Source organism: Oncorhynchus tshawytscha, linkage group LG04 (assembly GCF_018296145.1).
Source record: "Oncorhynchus tshawytscha isolate Ot180627B linkage group LG04, Otsh_v2.0, whole genome shotgun sequence".
Lineage (NCBI taxonomy): Eukaryota > Metazoa > Chordata > Actinopteri > Salmoniformes > Salmonidae > Oncorhynchus > Oncorhynchus tshawytscha.
In genome coordinates this window covers 53,161,076-53,179,869 of record NC_056432.1, presented here as the reverse complement: position 1 = coordinate 53,179,869, position 18,794 = coordinate 53,161,076, and the positions used below count along the sequence as shown (strand labels likewise).

The 18,794-nt window shown below is 41.7% G+C and overlaps 1 protein-coding gene across 1 annotated transcript in view; it reads right to left on the bottom strand.

Annotated features, from left to right (window-relative positions):
• The window catches only part of LOC112248983 (CD151 antigen), a 46,752-nt gene that overhangs the window by 12,938 nt on the left and 15,020 nt on the right, over positions 1 to 18,794 (bottom strand). Inside the window, exon 3 of the mRNA XM_024418480.2 lies at positions 11,067 to 11,258. Within this exon, the coding sequence (XP_024274248.1) occupies positions 11,067 to 11,258 (192 nt within the window). The remainder of the gene's footprint in view (positions 1 to 11,066; positions 11,259 to 18,794) is intronic.

The following is an 18,794-nucleotide window of genomic DNA, read 5'->3' as shown; positions in this document are numbered from 1 at the left end:
CTGGCAGCGCCCAGTTGGAGGTTTCTTTCTTGCTCTCTTTCTACTTTTGGATCTGAACGGGTCTCTCAAATCCAAACCAGTACGGGCCTGTTCGGGTTTGCTTGTCCACAGGCTTTTTTCGGGAACTGGTCTGAGTGACCGTTTAACTGTCCTCGGGACTCCGCCTTCTTCACCACACTGTCTGTGTGGGTGGACCATTTCAGTTCGTCTGTGATGTGTACACCTCCACGATCATCTCCTTTGTTTTGTTGACATTGGTGTCAGGGAAACAACCTTTCACTCACACTCCAAGTGCCCTCACCTCCTCCCTGTAGGTTGTCTAGTCACTGTTGGTAATCAAGCCCACTACCGTTGTGTCGTCTGCAAACTTGATGATTGAGTTGGAGGCGTGCATGGCCACGCAGTCATGGGTAAACAGGGAGTACAGGAGGCCAGAGTTAGATTAGAGTTTTATCTCCTATCTGATTTGAGCAGACACATCAGAGGTAGGGCACGGGCAGGTCTGCATTCACCGCCAAGTTCCTTTAGCATTAGACAGACAGGGAGATAAAAATCAGGGAAACCTTGACCCAATTCTCCTGGCTCACCACTGATCTTTGGTGTTAAGTGGAGTTGGTCTTTGTCTTTTCTCAAATTGGCTCTGATCTTGAATGCTGAGTAAGTACCCTGATCAATGCTTGTTGATGTGGCCACAATGGTGTTGAAGAAACACACAGACACTAGGGTTGAGCAATATTACGATAGCATAGGCTAATGAATAGGCTGTCAATCATCGTCAATGGTGACGACATCGTGATATGACAGACAATGGTTTGACCTATTTGAACTTCACTGACGCCCTGCAGTAAATAACAGAGTATTGTAGTGCACAGCAGGGCAGCACACAAGTGTCATTCTGAGTAATTTTGCCTATTCCTACTTGATATAGCCTATTTCAAGAAATATGTGATACAAAATGCAAGAGAGGAATGTAGGCCAGACAGAGAGGAGAATATATTGTTTCTCTCTCCTTCTGTTGGCTGCATGGATTTTAGGCTATAGCCTAAACCTATTCATTTTTATTATTTTATTATAAAAGACACTCCTTAACTATCTTGCATTTAGTCGTAAAAAAACCCACATAGCCTATATTCCCTTCTCTCTAACATTCGATAGGCTTTATGAATATGACCGAAGGCTATGCTTCATCGGTTTATGCATGGCTTTCTCCCCAAAAGTGATTTGAATTGCCTAAAAACGTAAAAGGAAGCCAGGGGACTAATAATGAAAGAGAACAAACAACATCAATAGGTTATAGAAAAATCAAATGACAAGTTTAATTAAGTTGCAGGCCAGGAAAATCCCTCCAAGCAAGCATGAAAACCAAATGGCCAATAACCTATCCTCATTTATCCTACTGACCTATCATAAAAGCTTTAATACAAGTTAAAGTTATGAACGTGTTGGCTTGGGCAGTATACCGTATGTACTGTATACAGGGGTATTTGAAAAAAGCCACGGGACAGTTTGTTAAAATGATTTATTGGACATTTTTCAGTACATTTTAATATTTGTAGCTACTTTAAAGTTAATACCTGAAGTCAATTTGTGCAATACATTCGGAGATAAAGCAGATTGCGTTCTTCATTTTACCGGTCACATTATTTGATATTATGAAGCTTACCATAGTTCTCCAGAACAGTTGAGCCAGTCACGTGTTTGTTTGTAAATAGCACAACGGGAGACTGCGGAGTATGTTGTGCGGCACCCATGAGCAGGATGAGTTATCTGCACAAGCTGCCATTCTTTCCATGTGCTTCCTACTAGCATTTTCTTCCTCCTCCATTATTCTCTCCTCTGCTCTGAGTACACATGCTGCTCTTCCTTCAGAAGTTCACTTTATCATCTTTCAATTTAATTTATAAATTTTCCCACTCACCACAAATTACATTCGGGAGCTACTAGCTATGCTTGCATGACTTTATGAGCTGTATTCGCCTGTCTTTATGTTCGTTTACACTTGTTAGCATTTAGCTAATAGCTATGTGATTTCGCTATTAGTTAGTGCAAATTTTGTTCGCATTCTGGAAATAGAGCCACAATTGACTATTCTTGCATTTTCCGCCCCCTTGTGTGCAATGCCGGTAATACCATAAATCACAGGATGAGAGAAGGATGGTATGACGATATGAAAATCTGGGCACCGCCCAAGCCTAATGAGCAGTAGCTTATTTCACAAATAGTCTAGCCTACGAAGGTATTGCCCTAAAGTTGTGACTCAAAAAAATAACAACAATGGAAGTCTATAGCCCAAGCCTAGGCATAGACTATTCTCAATCAAAGCTTTATTTCAGAACTAACACAATTATTTGTAGAAAAAAGGAAAGTGCTGTTAGGGTACACAATAATAGGTCTTTGTAGATATTTGGTAAAGGGGGTAAATTCATCATCAAAAAGAAAGGAGAATCAAGGGAATTAAAATGTATTTATTTATATGGCATGTTCAATGAAGCAACGACTTAAAAACTCAGCACATTTCAGCTGCATGGCCAAAGATACGATGAAACGTCTTCTTTTGAACAAAATATTTTCCAATCACCCCTGATTGAGGAGGGAGTGGTCACAGAACAGCCCAAATTCATTAGACAACACCTAGTAAACAACACTAGGCATTCAAAAAGTTCAATAGATCTGTTATCTAAATGCACATCAAGGTCAGAAGCATTAGAAATACTAGAAAAAAATAGGTAGTTCTAGCCTTGAATGAGAGTGGGCAAAATACTGAGAATAGGAGTGCCATACATTTTATACACGGAAAGAAATCTATAAACGCAAAGTAAAGTGTTGGTCCCATGTTTCATGAGCAGAAATAAAAGATCCCAGAAATGTGGTTCTCTTTCCTTTTTGAAAACAATATTATTATTATTTTTTTATTATACTGAGGCAAATAAAGAAATTATTATCCAGTTCTGAAGACGGTAGAGCAGTCACATATACAGTTGAAGTCGGACGTTTACATACACTTAAGTTGGAGTCATTAACTAGTTTTTCAACCACTCCACAAATTTCTTGTTAACAAACTATAGTTTTGGCAAGTCGGTTAGGACATCTACTTTGTACATGACAAGTAATTTTTCCAACAATTGTTTACAGACAGATTATTTCGATTATAATTCACTATATCACAATTCCAGTGGGTCAGAAGTTTACATACCCTAACTTGACTGTGCCTTTATACAGCTTGGAAAATTCCAGAAAATGATGTCATGGCTTTAGAAGCGTCTGATAAATGATGTCAATTAGCCTGAATCAAAGGCCTACCTTCAAACTCATTGCCTCTTTGCTTGACGACATGGGAAAATCAAAAGAAATCAGCCAAGACCTCAGAATCTTTTTTGTAGACCTCCACAAGTCTGTTTCATCATTGGGAGTAATTTCCAAACGCCTGAAGGTACCATGTTCAACTGTACAAACAATAGTACGCAAGTATAAACACCATGGGACCATGCAGCCGTCATACCGCTCAGGAAGAAGACGCATTCTGTCTCCTAGATATGAACGTACTTTGGTGCGAAAAGTGCAACCTTGTGAATATGCTGGAGGAAACAGGTACAAAAGTAGACTATGGTTTGCAACTGCACATGGGAATAAAGATCATACTTTTTGGAGAAATGTCCTCTGGTCTGATGAAACAAAAGTAGAACTGTTATGTTTGGAGGAAAAAGGGGGCGGCTTGCAAGCCGAAGAACACCATCCCAACTGTGAAGCACGGCTGTGGCAGCATCATGTTTTGGGGGTGCTTTGCTGCAGGAGGGACTGGTGCACTTCACAGAATAGATGGCATCATGAGGTAGGAAAATGATGTGGATATATTGAATCAACATCGCAAGACATCAGTCAGGAAGTTAAAGCTTGGTCGCAAATGGGTCTTCCAAATGGACAATGACCCCAAGCATACTTCCAAAGTTGTGGCAAAATGGCTTAAGGACAACAAAGTCAAGGTATTGGAGTGGCCATCACAATGCCCTGACCTCAATCCTATAGAAAATTGTGGGCAGAACTGAAAAAGCGTGTGTGAGCAAGGAGGCCTACAAACCTGACTCAGTTACACCAGCTCTGTCAGGAGGAAAGGGCCAAAATTCACCCAACTTATTGTGGGAAGCTTGTGGAAGGCTACCCGAAATGTTTGACCCAAATAAATCACTCTCTCTATTATTATTCGGACATTTCACATTCTTAAAATAAAGTGGTGATCCTAACTGACCTAAGACAGGGAGTGTTTACTAGGATTAAATGTCAGGAATTATGAAAAACTGAGTTTAAATGTACTTAGCTAAGGTGTATGTAAACTTCCGACTTCAACTGTATACTGTAGATATGGCTCTGTGGTAGATTGATTCTATCCAGCCCACATAACTACGGTAAGATTGCCCTATTCCTCATCAGACAGTCAATACTCCATCACAGCACGCCACAAACCTCCACCAGAAAGCAATATTAGAAAAGATATGCTTGCAATTAGCCTATGCCCAGGCTTTCAACAACATATTTTGTCCAGTTGCATTCGATTTCCTCAGAGAGAGAGAGAGAGAGAGAGAGAGAGAGACCTCTGTGACAGCTGTTGAGAGGCAAGACATAAGGAGGTCGTTCACACAGATTTGACAGCAGTCGTCTCGCCCTTATGGACAGGGTTAAGTTAAGTTACTCGCACGCACGCACGCACACAGACACACGCACAGACTCACACCCCTCTTCTCTCTTTTCCTTCCTAACCATCTCTCCCCTCACTCCCTCCTGACAAGTTCATTCCTTCAGCATGATTCATCGGCCTAATCTTAACTCCTTGGGATGCACTCTGCATTCCAACACTCAAACACACAAAAGCCACAGCATATGCTTGGGATCAAACGTAGACATTTAGTAGAGGCCCATCTAGAACAGGAGCTGATAACAAAATAGTTTGAGAAACCTTACCCAATGTGAATGAATAATACTGAATTAGGCCGTTTCAACTACTCTTCCCTTGTACCTTCACTAAGGAATATCACGCTCAAAAGGTCAGGGTAAGGACTGGATAGAGATCCTATTATTACTAAATAACAAAAGTCATTGAAGTGTTAGTATTGGTTTCCTCAAAATTCCATGTTCAATTTGATATGGAAAACAATTGTCCTATGTGAATACCTATATATCACTTGAATTCAAATGTTGCCATGCAGGTCATTGCATGCCAAAACCAGACGCGCCACACAGGCTCTGATGACCTAGTTCTGTTCCTCACCGACCTAAAATTATTTGGCAACATGTTGTCAGCAGGCATTGGTCTAGACATCATTTGCAACATGTCTAAAAGAGAAAAAAAAGTCTACAGGGTATTCTTGTCATTCTGAGACAAGGGCACCTTACCACCTATTGCTTTAGAGTAATCAATGTGAATGTTTTCTATGGCCACCACAGTATAGTAATGAAAGTGTTATTGTAAATGACAGTCATTCATAACCCATTCACATTGAATTACTTCTAAGGTGAGGAAAACAACAAATTCTCATTTGGGTGCACTACCCCTTTAAGTTTGCCTCTGCTTCCAGCACAGTTCTGCTCTGTCTATGACAGCCTTGTAGGGCTCTGGCCAGTCAGAGTATGAGGTCAGTTTCTCCGTTCATTGCCTCTGGGGTTTTCTGACTCAGCCAGTGGTATAAATTTTGTCTGTTTGGAAGGAAAACAGTTTCCCTCCACTCTCTGTGCCACCTCCCTGTCAATTCTGCCCAGAAGAATGGACTGTGCTCATACCAGACCCCTCCTTATGTGAGCGCTCTCTCCCCTTCTGTGCTTCTGGGCTGTGTGCTTAGCCCCCTCCTGTACTCCCTGTTTACCCACGAATGTGTGGCCACACACAACTCCAACTCCATCATCAAGTTGGCTGACAACACGATGGTGGTAGGCCTGATCACCATCGGCGATGAGACAGCCTACAAGGAGGAGATCGGATACCTCTCTCTACACGTCAGCAAGACCAAGGGGCTGATCATGGAATACAGAAAACCGTGGGGGTGTACACCCCCCCAGCTTCTATCCCCTGGCCACAAGACTTAAAATGGCTAACAGCTTACTGCTCTCCCTCTCCCACAGCCTATCCATACTGACTATGCCCATCCACAGGTCTCTACCCACTCAGACACACACACACCTTCACTGTCACTCTTACTCACATGCAAATACTCAAAACACCCATTACTGACACCACACAATTATTATTGATTAGATGTATTACTACCATTACACAGCTGTTCATAGATTATTGATTTCCATTATCATTAGTATTCACTGTATCTTGCTACTGGTCACTATCACTCCAGTTTACATGTATACATTACCATAAGTATTTATATATTCTGGTTACCAGTCACATTTCAGACCTGTTTCCATGTATATCCTACTATCAGCCACGTTGATGTATAAACCTACCTCAAACACACCCAGTATCCCTGCATATTGAATACAGGTACTGGCTCTGACACTTGCATTCTTGTGTTTCTTCAACTTATATCTTACTTGTGGTTTTTTTAAATTATATTTTCGATTATTTCAAACTCACACAAATGATCAAGGAACCCACCATGTACAACCTTAAATCCATAAACATGGGCACCCTCATAGACATTATCCTGACCAACTTGCCCTCCAATTACACCTCTGCTGTTTTCAATCAGGATCTCAGCCTCAGTGCCTGCATGTGCTATGGATCCGCAGTCAAACTTTCCCCCTCATCACTGTCACACGCTCCCTAAAACACTTCTGCGAGCAGGCCTTTCTAATCGATCTGGCCCAGGTATCCTGGAAGGATATTGACCTTATCCCATCGGTAGAGGATGCCTGGTCGTTCTTTAAAAGTAATTTCCTCGCCATCTTAAATAAGCATGCGCCTTTCAAAAAATGTAGAACTAAGAACAGATATAACCATTGGTTCACTCCATACCTGACTGCCCTTGATCAGCACAAAAACATCCTGTGCCGGACTGCACTAGCATTGAATAGTCCCCGAGATATACAACTTTTCAGGGAAGTCAGGAACCAATACATGCAGTCAGTCAGGAAAGCAAAGGCTAGCTTTTTCAAAACAGAAATTTACATCCTGTAGCTCTAACTCCCAAAAGTTTTGGGACACTAAAGTCCATGGAGAATAAGAGCACCTCCTCCCAGCTGCCCACTGCACTGAGGCTAGGAAACACTGTCACCACCGATAAATCCACGATAATCGAGAATTTCAAGAAGCATTTCTCTACGGCTGGCCATGCTTTCCTCCTGGCTACCCCAACCCCTGCAACCCCTGAGATCCCTAAAGATTGGAAAGCTGCCGCGGTCATCCCCCTCTTCAAAGGGAGTGACACTCTAGACCCAAACTGTTACAGACCTATATCCATCCTGCCCTGCCTTTCTAAAGTCTTCAAAAGCCAAGTTAATAAACAGATCACTGACCATTTCGAATCCCGCTGTACCTTCTCCGCTGCGCAATCCGGTTTCCGAGCTGGTCATGGGTGCACCTCAGCCACGCTCAAGGTATTAAATGATATCATAACCACCATCGATAAAAGACAGTACTGTGCAGCAGTCTTCATCCACCTGGCCAAGGCTTTTGACTCTGTCAATCACCGTATTCTTATTGGCAGACTCAACAGCCTTGGTTTCTCAAATGACTGCCTCGCCTGGTTCACCGACTACTTCTCAGAGTTCAGTGTGTCAAATCAGAGGGCCTGTTGTCCGGACCTCTGGCAGTCTCTATGGGGGTACCACAGGGTTACATTCTCGGGTCGACTCTTTTCTCTGTATATATCAACGATGTCGCTGCGGGTGATTCCCTGATCCACCTCTACGCAGACGACACCATTCTGTATACATCTGGCCCTTCTTTGGTCACTGTGTTAGCAAACCTCCAAACGAGCTTCAATGCCATACAACTCTCCTTCCGTGGCCTCCAACTGCTCTTAACCTTTTTGGGATAGGGGGCAGCATTTTCACTTTTGGATGAATAGCGTGCCCTGAGTGAACTGCCTCCTACTCTGTCCCAGATGCTAATATATGCATATTAATATTGGTATTGGATAGAAAACAACCTGAAGTTTCTAAAACTGTTTTAATGATGTCTGTGAGTATAACAGAACTCACATGGCAGGTGAAAACCTGAAAAAAATCCAACCAGGAAGTGGGATATCTGAGGTTTGTAGTTTTTAAAAGTTTGGCCTACCGAATACACAGTGTCTATGGAGTCAAGTTGCACTTCCTACATTTCCACTAGATGTCAATCGTCTTTAGAAACTGGTTTGAGGATTCTACAATAAAGGAGGGGCTCATGAGACCTGTTTGAGTCAGTGGTCTGACAGAGTGTCTCAGGCTCGTGACATGCGCTCCCAACAGAGTTAGCTCTTGTTCCAGTGCTTTTCTTCAGACATAGGAATTCTCCGGCTGGAAACTTATTGATGTTCTATGTTAAAAACATCCTAAAGAATGATTCCATACATCGTTTGACTTGTTTCTACGACCTGTAACGGAACTTTTCGAGTTGTCTGGACGAAGTGCTCGCGCCTCATGAAGATGGATTACTGGGCTGAACACGCTAACAACGAGTGGCTATTTGGACATAAATTATGGACTTTATGGAACAAATCAGACATTTATTGTCGAACTGGGATTCCTGGGAGTGCTTTCTGATAAAGATCATCAAAGGTAAGTGAATATTTATATTGTTACTTCTAACTTCTGTTGACTCAAATGGCAGATATTTCTCTGGCTGGATTGGGCACTGAGCGCCGTTCTCAGATTATGCATTTTCCGTAAAGTTTTTTTGAAATCTGACACAGTGGTTGCATTAAGGAGAAGTCTTTCTGTGAATAACAGTTGTATTTTTTATCAATGTTTATTATGAGTATTTCTGCAAAATCACTGGATGTTTTGAATCAAAACATTACTGCATGTAAGGCGCCAATGTAAACTGAGATTTTGGGATATAAATATGCACATTATCCAACAAAACATACATGTATTGTGTAACATGATGTCCTACGAGTGTCATCTGATGAAGATCATCAAAGGTTAGTGATTAATTTGATATTTCTGCTTTTTGTGACTCCCATCTTTGGCTGGAAAAATGGCTGTGTGTTTTTTTGACTTGGCTATGACCTAACATAATCATGTTGTGCTTTCGCTGTAAAGCATTTTTGAAATCGGACACGATGGGTAGATTAACAAGATGTTTATCTTTCATTTGCTGTATTGGACTTGTTAATGTATGAAAGTTACATATTTCAAAAAATATATTTTTATTTTCATTGGAATGTTGTCGAGGGGTTCTGCTAGCGGAACGCCTGTGCTAGAAAGATTAAATGCTAATCAAACTAAATGCATGCTTTTCAACCGATCACTGCCCGCACCCACCCGCCCGACTAGCATCACTACTCTGAACAGTTCTGGCTTAGAATATGTGGACAACTACAAATACCTAAGTGTCTGGCTAGACTGTAAACTCTCCTTCCAGACTCATATTAAACATCTCCAATCCAAAATTAAATCTAGAATCTATTTCGCAACAAAGCCTCTTTCACTCACGTCGCCAAAGATATCCTCGTAGAACTATCCTACCAATCCTCGACTTCGGCGATGTCATTCACAAAATAGCCTCCAACACTCTACTCAGCAAACTGGGTGCAGTCTATCACAGTGCCATCCGTTTTGTCACCAAAGCCCCATACACCACTGCAACCTGTATGCTCTCGTCGGCTGGCCCTCGCTATATATTCGTCGCCAGACCCACTGGCTCCAGGTCATCTATAAGTCTTTGCTAAGTAAAGCTCCGCCTTATCTCAGCTCACTGGTCACGATAACAACACACACCCGTAGCACGCGCCCCGGCAGGTATATCTCACGGGTCATCCCCAAAGCCAACACCTCTTTTGGCCGCCTTTCCTTACAGTTCTCTGCTGCCAATGACTGGAACAAATTGCAAAAATCGCTGAAGTTGGAGACTTATCTCCCTCACGAACTTTAAACATCAGCTATATGAGCAGCTAACCAAATCGCTGCAGCTGTAAATAGCCCATCTAATCTACCTACCTCATCCCCATATTTTTCTTATTTACTATTTGCACACCAGTATTTCTACTTGCACAGCTATCACTCCAGTGTTAAATTGCTAAATTGTAATTACTTCGCAACTATGGCCTATTTATAGCCTTACCTCCTCACATCGTTTGCGCACACTGTATATGGACTTTTTTCCCCCTATTCTGTTATTGACTGTACGTTTGTTTATTCCATGTGTAACTCTGTGTTGTTGTTTGTGCCGCACTGCTTTGCTGTATCTTGGTCAGGTCGCAGCTGTAAATGAGAACTTGTTCTCAACTGGCCTACCTGGTTAAATAAAGGTGAAATCAAAAAAATATCTATATTATTAATCACTACATTGTTGGGAAAGAGCTCTCAATGTAAGAATTAATTTTATATTTATATAGCCCTTCTTACATCAGCTGATATCTCAAAGTGCTGTACAGAATCCCAGCCTAAAACCCCAAACAGCAAGCAATGCAGGTGTAGAAGCATGGTTGCTAGGAAAAACTCCCTAGAAAGGCCAAAACCTAGGAAGAAACCTAGAGAGGAACCAGGCTATGAGGGGAGGCCAGTCCTCTTCTGGCTGTGCCAGGTGGAGATTATAACAGAACATGGCCAAGATGTTCAAATGTTCATAAATGACCAGCATGGTCAAATAATAATAATCACAGTGGTTGTTGAGGGTGCAGCAAGTCAGCACCCCAGGAGTAAATGTAGGTTGGCTTTTCATAGCCGATCATTAAGAGTATCTCTACTGCTCCTGCTGTCTCTAGAGAGTTGAAAACAGCAGGTCTGGGACAGGTAGCACGTCCGGTGAACAGGTCAGGGTTCCATAGCTGCAGGCAGAACAGTTTCATGTTGTGTTACAGTGTGGAGGATTGGGAGTTTGCGTCCTGGTTTCCACTTGTGTCACCCATGTGTGCGTGTGAGTGAATGCGTGAACGCGTGTTCATGTAAACGTCTGTGCAAAATTGAGGGTCAACACTTACCACTCTCAGCAGCCTCCTCTGCTCCTTGAAGGTGGCGCAGCAGCCCAGCACTCCAGTCACCATGACGATGGCCCCGGCAAGGATTAGGATATAGGCGGAGGCGGCGTAGGTCGCGGAGGAGAGCAGGCTGATGTAGTCGCTCTTCTCCACCAGCGTCCAGATACCCACTGCCATCACCACGCCCCCTGCCAGCTGGGAGGACAAAGTACAGAGGAAGAATTAGACACACAGGCTAGTAGGTAGTGGGCTGACACCGAAAACAGTGAAGTTGATCGACCTACGTCGAGGGAGGAGCTGAGTTTTTGTATTTGTTATTTGTATTTTTTTATTTAGCCATTATTTTACCAGGTAAGTTGACTGAGAACACGTTCTCATTTACAGCAACGACCTGGGGAATAGTTCAAGACGAGAGGGATGAATGAGTCAATTGTAAACTGGGGATTATTAGGTGACCGTGATGGTTTGAGGGCTGGATTGGGAATTTAGCCAGGACACCGGGGTTAACACCGCTACTCTTACAATAAGTGCCATGGGATCTTTAATGACCTCAGAGAGTCAGGACACCCGTTTAACGTCCCACCCGAAAGACGGCACCCTACACAGGGCAGTCATCAATCGCCCTGGGGCATTGGGATATTTTTTAGACCAGAGGAAAGAGTGCCTCCTACTGGCCCTCCAACACCACTTCCAGCAGCATCTGTTCTCCCATCCAGGGAGTGACCAGGACCAACCCTGCTTAGCTTCAGAAGCAAACCAGCAGTGGTATGCAGGGTGGTATGCTGCTGGCTACGACAATGAAATATTCTTATGATTACAGTAAAATTTGTTGTCACCTTCAATTCTTGCAAAAAGGTACATTTGAGAAAGTATATCTCAAAAGTCTTCAGGTTATTTTGCAAACTGCTAAACTTGGAACCAATTAGAACTCCTGCACATACCCCTCTTGATGAAGGCAGCCAAGATGTTAACACAGCCTCTGATGTGCTTTCAGTGTGTTAAGAGGATCTAACGTTAGCTCCCAAAGACTGAAATGAGATAAATACCAGTTTTCGAGTGCACTGGAAATATGCAGCATGCAATATGAACGGTCTTGATCATATGGAGCGTTAACAATTGAAAGCTTGCCAATGTTACAGTTGACTAGACTAGCCTAGCCAGCTAATACTGTAAATGTCAATGTGCCTGCTCAGGAAGCTAGTGTTTAATTAGCCATCTCTGTAAGTGAATTCAATAAAGAATCATGCTTTGGCATGATTGTCTGATTTCAAGGAACTAGCTGCAGGCTTAAATAAACATCCAATCAAATAATTAGCATAGAAACCCAGATATACAGAGCATTCGGAAATTATTCAGAACACTTTACTTTTTCCACATTTTGTTACATTACAGTCTTATTCTAAAATGGATCAAAATACATGTTTTCCTCAATCTACACACTATAACCCATAATGACAAAGCGAAAACAGGTTTTTCAAAATGTACCTTATTTACATAAGTATTCAGACCCTTTGATATTAGACTCAAAATTGAGCTCAGGTGCATCCTGTTTCCATGGATCATCCTTGAGATGATTTTACAACTTGATTGGAGTCCACCTGGGGTAAATTATATTGACTGGATATGACTTGATGATTGGCATATATAATACACTGCTCAAAAAAATAAAAGGGAACACTTAAACAACACAATGTAACTCCAAGTCAATCACACTTCTGTGAAATCAAACTGTCCACTTAGGAAGCAACACTGATTGACAATGAATTGCAAATGCTGTTGTGCAAATGGAATAGACAACAGGTGGAAATTATAGGCAATTAGCAAGACACCCCTAATAAAAGGAGTGGTTCTGCAGGGGGTGACCACAGACCACTTCTCAGTTCCTATGCTTCCTGGCTGATGTTTTGGTCACTTTTGAATGTTGGCGGTGCTTTCACTCTAGTGGTAGCATGAGATGGAGTCTACAACCCACACAAGTGGCTCAGGTAGTGCAGCTCATCCAGGATGGCACATCACTGCGAGCTGTGGCAAGAAGGTTTGCTGTGTCTGTCAGCGTAGTGTCCAGAGCATGGAGGTGCTACCAGGAGACAGGCCAGTACATCAGGAGACGTGGAGGAGGCCGTAGGAGGGCAACAACCCAGCAGCAGGACCGCTACCTCCGCCTTTGTGCAAGGAGGAGCAGGAGGAGCACTGCCAGAGCCCTGCAAAATGACCTCCAGCAGGCCACAAATGTGCATGTGTCTGCTCAAACGGTCAGAAACAGACTCCATGAGGGTGGTATGAGGGCCCGACATCCACAGGTGGGGGTTGTGCTTACAGCCCAACACCGTGCAGGACGTTTGGCATTTGCCAGAGAACACCAAGATTGACAAATTCGCCCCTGACGCCCTGTGCTCTTCACAGATGAAAGCAGGTTCACACTGAGCACATGTGACAGACGTGACAGAGTCTGGAGACCCCGTGAAGAACATTCTGCTGCCTGCAACATCCTCCAGCATGACCGGTTTGGCGGTGGGTCAGTCATGGTGTGGTGTGGCATTTCTTTGGGGGGCCGCACAGCCCTCCATGTGCTCGCCAGAGGTAGCCTGACTGCAATTAGGTACCGAGATGAGATCCTCAGACCCCTTGTGAGACCATATGCTAGTGCGGTTGGCCCTGGGTTCCTCCTAATGCAAGACAATGCTAGACCTCATGTGCCTGGAGTGTGTCAGCAGTTCCTGCAAGAGGAAGGCATTGATGCTATGGACTGGCCCGCCCGTTCCCCAGACCTGAATCCAATTGAGCACATCTGGGACATCATGTCTCGCTCCATCCACCAACGCCACGTTGCACCACAGACTGTCCAGGAGTTGGCGGATGCTTTAGTCCAGGTCTGGGAGGAGATCCCTCAGGAGACCATCCGCCACCTCATCAGGAACATGCCCAGGCGTTGTAGGGAGGTCATACAGGCACGTGGAGGTCACACACACTACTGAGCCTCATTTTGACTTGTTTTAAGGACATTACATCAAAGTTGGATCAGCCTGTAGTGTGGTTTTCCACTTTAATTTTGAGTGTGACTCCAAATCCAGAACTCCATGGGTTGATAAATTTGATTTCCATTGATAATTTGTGTGTGATTTTGTTGTCAGCACATTCAACTATGTAAAGAAAAAAGTATTGAAAAAGAATATTTCATTCATTCAGATCTAGGATGTGTTATTTTAGTGTTTCCTTTATTTTTTGAGCAGTGTATATATTTGTCGATATAAGGTCCCACAGTTGACAGCACATATCAGAGCAAAAACCAAGCTATTAAGTCAAAGGAATTGTCCATAGAGCTCCGAGACAGGATTGTGTCGAGGCACAGAACTGGGGAAGGGTACCAAAACATTTCTGCAGCATTGAAGGTCCCTAAGAACACAGTGGCCTCCATCATTGTTAAATGGAAGAAGTTTGGAACCACCAAGAACCGTCCCAGAGCTGGCCGTCCAGCCAAACTGAGCAATTGGGGGAGAAGGGCCTTGGTCAAGGAGATGGGAGAACCATCTCTGCAGCACTCCACCAATCAGACCTTTATAGAGTGGCCAGATGGAAGCCCCTCCTCAGTAAGAGGCATACGAGATCAGATCATGAGAAAACAAGATTCTCTGGTCTGATGAAACCAAGATTGAACTCTTTGGCCTGAATGCCAAGCGTCATGTCTGGAGGAAACCTGGCATCATCCCTTCGGTGAAGCATGGTGGTGTCAGCATCATGCTGTGGGGATGTTTTTCAGCGGCAAGGACTGAGAGTCTAGTCAGGATCTAGGGAAAGATGAACGGAGCAAAGTAGAGAGATCCAGAGTGCTCAGGACCTCAGACTGGGACAAAGGATTACCTTTCAAACAGGACAATGACCCTAAGCACACAGCCAAGACAACACAGGAGTGGACAAGTTTCTGAATGTCCTTGAGTGGCCCAGCCTGAGGCCAGACTTGAACACGATCGAACATCTCTGGAGACCTGAAAATAGCTGTGCAGCGACGCTCCCCATCCAACCTGACAGAGCTTGAGAGGATCTGCAGAGAAGAATGTGAGAAACTCCCCAAATACAGGTGTGCCAAGCTTGTAGCGTCACACCCAAGGCAGCTGTAATCGCTGCCAAAGGTGCTTCAACAAAGTACTGAGTAAAGGGTCTGAATACTTACGTAAATGTGATCAGTTTTTATTTTTTTATACATTTGCAAAAAGATCTAAAAACCTATTTTTGCTGGGGTATTGTATGTAGATTGATGGGCAAAATGTTATTTAGTCCATTTTAGAATAAGGCTGTAATGTAACAAAATGTGGAAAAAGTGAAGGGGCACTGCATGTTAGAATCAGTGGTGGAAAAAGTACTAAATTGTTATACTTAAGAAAAAGTAAAGATACCTTAACATAAAATCACTTTACGTATGACTTGAGTAAAAATCTAACCGTGTTTGGTTTTATGTATACTTAAGTATCAAAAGTAAAAAGTATAAATCATTTCAAATTCCTTATATTAAGTAAACCAGACAGCACCATTTTCTTGTTTTTATTATTTACGGATAGCCAGGGGCACACTCCAACACTCAGACATCATTTACAAACTAATGTGTGTTAAGTGAGTCCACCAGATCAGAGGCAGTAGGGATGTTTTCTTGATAAGTGCATGGATTTTACTATTGTTCTGGCTGCTAAGCATTCAAAATGTAATGAGTACTTTTCAATCTCAGAGAAAATGCATGGAGTAAAAAGTACATAATTTTCTTTACACATATATATATATATATATACACATATAACATACCATGCAATAAAATATTTTCTAAAAATGGTTGTACAATGGGCTCTGCAATAACCCGAGTTTGATTTCTAAACCAGATGAGTTCTCAAATAGCAGCTACCCAATACCATGGTGGACATGCATAATGTTGGATGCATTGGAATATAAGGAATAGAGAATGATAAAGACCCTGTAGGATTATAAGAAAAAGCAGCTAGAAAACTACTGTTTAAGTATCAAATACTAAATGTTCATTGAATGAGTACGTTTACATGCACACAAATAATTTGATACTAAACGGATTATGGCAGTAGGCTGGTTATGGCGTTAGTCATGTAAACACCGCACTGCTTATCTTAAAATCAGCATACGGTCATAATCGAAGCAAGCATGTGCTGATTAAAACGTGTTTTTCTGAGCAATCTTTCGAATTATTAAGACATGTAGATGCCTTAATCAGAGTTATAGCGGTGTATTTGATCTGCGTATGTTCGAGCACAAGCACTGTGAGCTTCTTTTAGCACAAGTGAAGTGAGTACAGAAAAACTGAAAGTAATGCATCTTAGAAATAGTTTTCACATACAAACTTTATACATGTCTGAACTCAAGAATCAAATATTCTTCACAAAAATAACATGGTCGTATTGGTAGAACGTTTCTGATTTCAGACGTGTCCATGTAAACAGGATTATTAGGGAAATGGTTCTGCTGGCAAAGCATGTAAATGTTTAAATCTAAATTATAATAATCTCACTATTCGCACTATTATTGTGTTCATGTAACCATACTCAATGTGAGTATATTTAGGTGTTTTAAATGAATAACTTTCCGACTAACATTCTCAAAGTTGACGCTGCCAAAATCTTCGCCAACCCATTCCTTATTCTACTAACTATGACTGTGTGTGAGACATGTTTTCCATAACATACAGTACCAGTCAAAAGTTTGGACACACCTACTCATTCCAGGGTTTTCCTTTTGGTCTACATTGTATGGTCTACATTATAGAATAATAGTGAAGACATCAAAACTATGAAATAACACATCATGTAGTAACCAAAAAAAGTGTTAAACAAATCCATTTTTTTTTTACATTTGAGATTCTTCAAAGTAACCACCCTTTCCCTTGATGACAGCTTTGCACACTCTTGGCAAAAACCTGGGCACCTGAACAATAGAATTCTCACCACGGCATGTTACAATAGTAAAATAATCTATTTGTCATCTGTTAAACTGAATTCAGTCTTTGAAATGCTCAAACAAGCACGTACGTGTATCTGTAGTTGGTGTTCGTCAAATCTAAAATGCACTAGACTGTGTCAGCAAAACCCACAAAATAGACAACATGCAAATGCATATAATATCTAAATAGTGATGGCAGGGCAAATTCAAATTGCAGTAAGATGGTTCTCCTCACAGGTGAGTGAATCAGCTCATGCTTAGTGAATAGTACTTGGTTGATCTCTGGGAGCAGGACACATGAAAGCTGAATAGACTATGTGAGAAAAAAGTGAGACAAGAATGAATACAATAAACCATGACAGCAAAGGAATGTAGTTTGAGTTAGAAAATGAACATCCTGAAATCATCCTACTCCAACTATTGACAGGGATAATGTGTTTTTTTCTTATTTGTCAGTATGAATGAAATTAGACAGTCCTGCCTTGATGAATGACTGTATTAGCTTTACACTACTTGTCCTGCAAATTTCTTTAGTCTTAAATTATTACTTGGAATAGACTGATATCTGAAATGGTCCTTGTCCCTGAATGACATGCTAGCTAGTGATAAAGCCCCAGTACCTTCTGAAAGTTTTCATACCCCTTTATTTGTTCCACATTTTGTGTTACAGCCTGAATTCAAAATTGATTAAATAATGAAAGTGAAAACATGATTTTAAAAATCTTTGAAAATGTATTGAAAATTAAATATGGAAATCTCATTTAGATAAGTATTCACATCCCTGAATCAAGACATGTTAGAATCACCTTTGTCATTTACAGCTGTGAGTCTTTCTGGGTATGTCTCAAATAGCTTTGTACACCTGGATTGTGCAATATTTGCCCATTATTCTTTTGAAAGTTCTTCAAGATCTGTCAAATTGTTTGTTGATCTTTGCTAGACAACCATTTTTAAGTCTAGCCATAGATTTTCAATCTGATATAAGTCAAAACTGCAACTCAGCCACTCAGGAACATTCACCATCTTCTTGATTTCTTATACTGAAAAATTTCCCAGTCCTTAATTAATGTTTACAACCATACCTATAACATGATGCAGCCACCAATACACTTGAAGATATGGAAAGTGGTACTCTGTAATGTGTTGTATTCTATTTGCCCCAAACATTACTCTTTGTATTCAGGACAAACAATTAATTGCTTTGCCACATTTTTTGCAGTATTACGTTAGTGCCTTGTAACAAACAAGATGCATGTTTTAGAATATTTTTATTCTGTAGAGGCTTCCTTCTTTCCACTCTGTCAGTTAGGTTAGTATTGTGGAGTAACTATAATTTTGTTAATCCATTGTCAGTTCTCCTATCACAGCCATTAAAACTCTGTAACTGTTTTAAAGTCACCGTTGGCCTGGTGAAATCCCTGAGTGGTTTCCTTCCTCACCGGCAACTGAGTTAGGAAAGACACTTGTATCTTTCTAGTGACTGGGTGTATTGACACAATTTCCAAAGTGTAATTAATAACTTTAACATGCTAGTTGTTGTAGTTGTTGGGTGGCTTCACTGCAAGTATATTGTATGTTTTGGATTCAATAAAATAAATAAAAACTTTACCATACTCAAAGGGATATTCAATGTCTGATTTTTTGAACCCATCAAATAAAAAATACTTTACCTGAGAAGTCGGCGGGAGATAACTCTCGAGCATGGATAACGTGATTGGCAGATGTTTTCAGCAGAGATAGTACCATGGATAGTACACAATGCAATGCTTGATTGGTTTACAG